Here is a 5861-nt window from a genome sequence, read left to right as displayed (position 1 = left end):
GAAAAATGGTGTTTAAACCTTAAAATAGTATTACCAACAAGGGACTTTAGATTCACTAAATTATAGTTTTGTTGTTGCTTTTTGATACTGAGGATTTTGGGGTGCTGGTGGTATCCAGAGCCTCATGAATGCTAGGTGAGCATTCTACCACTGAGCTGTATTCCCAGCCCTGTATGATTCTTACGTAAAGAGAGTCTTAGCTACTACACACAGTGATGCGTGCCTGTAATTCCAGCACTCTGGGAGGCTGAGGCAAGAAGATCACAAATTAGATCCCAGCCTGGACATTTTAGTGACTCAGCAAAAACCTCAAAATTAAAGAAGGGGGCCAGGGATTTAGCTCAGTGGCTCCATGCCTGCCTCACAAGCGCAAGGTCCTGAGTTTGATCCCTCGTACAAAAAAAGAAAAAAGGAAGGGAGGGTATACTGGACTGGATTTCTCTTCCCATATTGAGACCCTGATTTAGATTATGTGATTCAGTAGCTAAGATTAAAAACAATTTTTTTATGTGATGGGAAGTATTAAGATTCTCAGTTTCCTAAGCGATAGCCGTGCCTTATTTTTTACTGAATGTGTCCCTTTTAGGGTTATTGTCCCCTTTTCAAAGGGGAATAATAACAGTATCCTGCTCAGGGTCACTAAGAGAGTTGAATAAGATAATACATGTAGTTGTGTCTCTCTTTTTTTCTTTCTCTTTTTTTCTACATCCTCGGCCTTTTAAAAAAATTTTAAAATTTGAGACAGGGTCTTTCTAAATCACCCAGGCAGGCCTCAAACTTACAGTCCTCCTACCACAGCTTCCTGTGTAGCTGGATTTTAGGCATGCACTTCCACCTGGTTTTGTAGTTGTCTCTTATGGTTCCTGATACATTGTGTAGGCCAAAATTAGTTTAACATGTTGTAGTATTATAATTATTGGTACTGTATTATACTATAAGAAAGCCATTTATCTTTGTATATCCTCATTTTAGATGTCCAGTCTATAAAATATGAATAGTCTCGTTTCCCAAATTTCATGTAATGGTAAGAAGATAAACAATTTCAAAGATTTGAAAATTTTTCTAATAAGATAAATTCAATGTACAGGGTATTCTATTATTTTAAAGATACTTTTGCTTCCCCTTTAAAAACAAACAACAAAAAATTCTTGCATCAAGAAAGCTAAAAAGTTCCTAGTGTATAAGAGAATAATTGTTTAGTCCGAAATAAAAAATATTTTGGCCCAAATAGAAATGAGATTAGAGTATAAAAATTGAAAAGTTTTTTGTTGTTTTTGTTTTCATTGAGACAGGTTCTTTCTGTGTATCCCAGGCTAGCTTAGAACTCATGGCAATCCACTTGCCTCAGCTTCCTAAGTGCTAGGATTACAGGATTACCCCCATGCACAGTTGAATTTTGTTTGTTTATTTTTGGTTTTTGTTTTTTTGGTATCAGGGATCAAACTTGGGACTTTATGTTTGTGAGGCAGGTGGCAGAACCACTGAGCTACATCCCCAGCCCCGCAGTTGAATTTTTAAGGAAACCTCTGTTCAGTGCCTTAGGCACCGTTTCCTGTTCCTCATCCTATTTTCCATGACAGGAGCTCAGTGAGGGATAGCTATATAGTCCTGCCATTAGCTCAGGTTCAATTTGATTGTTTCACAGCTAATTCTCTACATCAGTCCATTGGAGTGAAGTGTTCATTTAACAGGATATTGGCATTCTAAGATAATTTTCCTCTCTTACAGATGAAGTGCCAGGAACAGAAAAGTTAATGTGCTATACTTAACATTGTATTTGGGATTGAAAATACAACATACACTGTTTCCAGTTCCATTTCCAGTTGTACTGTAGGGCACACTGGGAAGTGTGTGCAAAGGTCTTTGGTCTCACGCTTCCTGTGGGCCCACGGGCACTCAGTGGCTCTGTCTAGGACTGTTAAACATCCAGGAATTTGACGGACAGTCCCATAGGAAGAGTAGCTGACCCACCTGAAATATCATGGCTCTCTTATGTAAAAATTTTGACGTCTTACTTGGCCTCCTCCCAAGGCAGGCATGTTTCCTTTCCCTAATTTTCTTATCTAAAAGAAGTTATTTCTTTAGTTAAGTCTTTTGGGTTAGAGTGGCATGTGTTCAAGGCATTTCTCTGGAAATAACCTAATCGTGTTGGGATTTTTTGTTGCCATGTTGATGGGACAGGCTGGGCAAGAATCCTTCCGTTCTATCACCCGTTCCTACTACAGGGGAGCAGCGGGAGCACTCCTGGTGTATGACATTACAAGGTGAGCCAGCTGTGGTGTGTGGGAGGCAAACACTTCAGAAGCTCTCTGAGCTTTACTTCTCTATTGGCTGGTTTTGTAAAACAGTCCTTCGCTTCTCATACAGTTGGAGTTGCTTTGGCCTTTTGAAATGGCCTTCTGACCAACTTTCTAAACTTTTGTGCTGTAGGCGTGAGACCTTCAATCATCTGACCTCATGGTTAGAAGACGCCCGCCAACACTCCAGTTCCAACATGGTTATCATGTTAATTGGAAATAAAAGGTAAACATTTTATCTTTATGAGCAACAGTTACAGGATTCATCTAGGCCCTCTGTAAACATTGAATTTTTTTGGTTTCCAGACCTTTTTCTTTTATTGTGGTACAATATACATAGCATAAAATATGCTGTTTTAACTATTTGGGTAGAGATACAAATTTGGGGGTTTTGACATCTCCCTTGTCTTCATATAGCTTGTGCATAAATGAAAATCTTGTGAATTTGTCACACTTCTGGATTTTTTTCATGGTTGAAAAACTGGAAACCTTTCAGGTTTAAAAAAATAAAAAATTTAACACCTTTTTCATTTCTTGCTTTTTTTTTTCCTTGCTTTTTTTGTTTTGTTTTATTTTTTGAAACAGGGTCTTGCTGTGTGTTTCAGGCTGGCCCTGAACTCACCACGTAGCCCAGACTATCCTGGAACTCAGTGATTCTCCTGCCTCAGTCTCCGAAGAGCTGGGATTACAGGCGTGCATCACGTCTGGTTTTAACCTTATTTTTCTGTCAGCTTATTATTGACAGTCTTTTCATGCCACTTCATTCCCTTTCTTGATCCTTGGTTCTTTTTCTCCTGTAACTGCCTAGTCTTACTCAGTCGCCACCTCCAATTCCCTTGTACAGAGGAAATTGAGCCTCGTGAGAGCAAGATGTTTCTACTCTCCCTGTTTCTGCTCTCACTCTTGTTGCTGGTTGATTTCAGTAGAAGACACTCATCACTGCAACATGAGAAATTCTAGGACTTTTCTACTTTCTAGCAAATAGTGCTTTTCTTTCACTACCTCTATTTTGATCTCCTGGATCTCATTTGCAAAAGAAGCATAGAGTGTAAGCTTTGAGTGAAAACAGGGCTTATCTTCTAACCCTTAATAAGGTTTTTTTCCCCCCTGTAATAGAGTAAGGTATTAGCATTAGGCATTCAACAGCTGTCCTAAATCTGAAGAATATTTTCCAAGAGAAATCAGTAACCCTGTACAAGAGAGTATCATGTAGGGTGTATGTTCCTTATGGATTAACTGGCAATTGAAGCTGCTGTGGAATTGTTTTAGATTTTATTTGGATTTTTTGTGTTGTTTTTGTTTTTTAGTTTTCTCCCCCAATTGATCTCTTGCAGTGATTTAGAGTCCCGTAGGGATGTGAAGAGAGAGGAAGGAGAGGCCTTTGCTCGGGAGCATGGATTAATATTCATGGAAACTTCAGCCAAAACTGCCTGCAATGTTGAAGAGGTAATATCTGGGGAAAAGTGGGGAAGTTTTTTGGAGGTATCACCTTTGTCTTCGTGGGGTTACTCAGAATTCTCTTCTCCAGTAAGACAAGGGTAAAGGAGGCCTATCTTGGGGACGCATAGTGACTAATTGTCTCCATTAAGGGGCTTGTCCTGTTATTGTTTACCTTGATTCCTAAGGTTTTACTTTTTCTTTGGAAACTATTAATGGATAAATAAATGGAAAGTAGACACCACTACTACTTGTAAGTTACTTTGTTGAGGGATTTAACGAGTACTACTGCAGTCATTCCTAGCCTGGGGTTAACTGTATCTTCAATAACTAATAGAGAAGAGAGCGTATGTATTTTCTATGGAGAGGGTGCCAACCTAGGAATCCTAGGAACATCTTGGATGGATACCAGAATGCCATTTAATCCACCCCTCCCCCCTTTTAAACTACTCAGTGATTTTTATAGGAGCATTTTTGGGGGGAGGGGGAAATCTATTTTTTGCTCCCTTCTAACGGTTCCTAATTCATCTTAGAAATTCAAATAGGAATAATATTTGTGTTCTCTTTCCCTCGTTTCTTTACCAAAACTTAAGACTGATAAATGATTTTTGTCTCCTTTAGGCCTTCATTAACACAGCCAAAGAAATCTATAGGAAGATCCAGCAGGGTTTATTTGATGTTCACAATGAGGTGAGAAACAGTGGAGGTGAAGTGCTGGCTGTTAACTGTTTATTCTGAACAGGGACGGAGGAGGCCTAGAATGTGAGCACTCCTAGAAATACTAATTGTAGTCCTACCAATTCAAGCTTGTTTTGTGTTTTTTTAATGAAGGTACATAGAAACAGTCATCATTTTCTCTTTTTCCCTCAAGTCTGAGACTTGGAATGCTTAAGAGATTATCAATAGGTGATTTAAAAGACTCACATAAAATGGCAGTTTTTCTTCTCAAATTCAGTTTTCTTTTCTTTTTTCTTTGTACTAGAGATTGAGCTCAGGACCTTCACTCTGAGTCACATCCCCATCCCTTTTTAAAATTTTTATTTTAACATAAAGTCTGTCTATAAATTGCCTAGGCTGCCCTGCCTCCTGCCTTAGCCTCTCACCAAGCTGGCAGGACAGGTGTGCTCTACCATCCTCAGCTAAAACTCAATTTCTTATTCCATAGCATGAGGGAAGTATAATTCCCAATTACTCAGGAGGGCCATTTCTATGAAGCACATTCTCAGACAAAACAAAAGTGAATCATATGCTTATATGGTACTTTTGCTTCCTCCCACTGTTTTGTTTTTGTTTTTTGTAGTGCTGGGGATTGAACTGAGGGAGCTCTGAGCTGTATTCCCAACCCCTCTCCTTTAAAAAAAAAGATTTAGTTATGGTAGAGCCAGAGAAGGGAAGGAGAAGCAGGACTTTTATTTTGAGAAAGGATCTAAGTTGCCCAAGCTGGCCTTGAATTCATGGTCCTCCTGCCTCAGCCCCCTGAGTACCTGGGATTACAGGTATGTGCCACTGCCCCAGGAACTCCTTTTCTAACTTACCAAATCTTAATTCTGCATATAGCTGTGAAACTTAAGTTTAACAATGCACCTTAAAAAGAGGTGCAAAAAACCCAGGCATAGTGGCACATACCTGCAATTCCAGTACCCTGCAATGCTGAGGCTGCAGGATCACAACTTTGAGCCCAGCCTGGGCAACTTAGGGGCTTAGCAAGACCCTGTCTCAAAAAATCAAACAAGATTGGTAGTGTAGCTCAGTGTGAAGACTGTGGGTTCAATCCCCAGAACTTCAAAAAATAATATTCCTATACTTGTATCTGTATTTTGTTTGTTTGTTTGTTTTTGTTTTTATTTTCAGTACTGGGGATTGAACTCGGGACCTTGCACTTGTAAGGCAGGCAGCAGAACCACTGAGCTAAATCCCTGGCCCTTGTATCTGTATTTTGAAGTAATATTTAAAATTCTCCCAAGTGTGTGGGCACTTGCTTATAATTCCCAGCACTCTGGAGGCTGAGGCAGGAGACTCAACACAAGTTCAAGGCCAACCTGAGTTACATAGTGAGTTTAAGGCCAGCCACGGCTACATAAGAGAAACCCTGTCTCAAAAAAAAAAAAAAAAAAAAAAAAAAAAAAG

The 5861-nt window shown here is 39.4% G+C and overlaps 1 protein-coding gene across 1 annotated transcript in view; it reads left to right on the top strand.

The window, feature by feature from the left end:
- Positions 1–5861, top strand: part of Rab2b (RAB2B, member RAS oncogene family) — a 14857-nt gene that overhangs the window by 7483 nt on the left and 1513 nt on the right. The window contains exons 5-8 of the mRNA XM_010637821.2: positions 2182–2264; positions 2431–2523; positions 3632–3743; positions 4356–4424. Of these exons, the coding sequence (XP_010636123.1) occupies positions 2182–2264; positions 2431–2523; positions 3632–3743; positions 4356–4424 (357 nt within the window). The remainder of the gene's footprint in view (positions 1–2181; positions 2265–2430; positions 2524–3631; positions 3744–4355; positions 4425–5861) is intronic.

Source organism: Fukomys damarensis, unplaced genomic scaffold (assembly GCF_012274545.1).
Source record: "Fukomys damarensis isolate Sample0158 unplaced genomic scaffold, DMR_v1.0_HiC HiC_scaffold_17, whole genome shotgun sequence".
NCBI lineage: Eukaryota > Metazoa > Chordata > Mammalia > Rodentia > Bathyergidae > Fukomys > Fukomys damarensis.
This window is presented reverse-complemented; position numbering and strand designations above follow the sequence as displayed.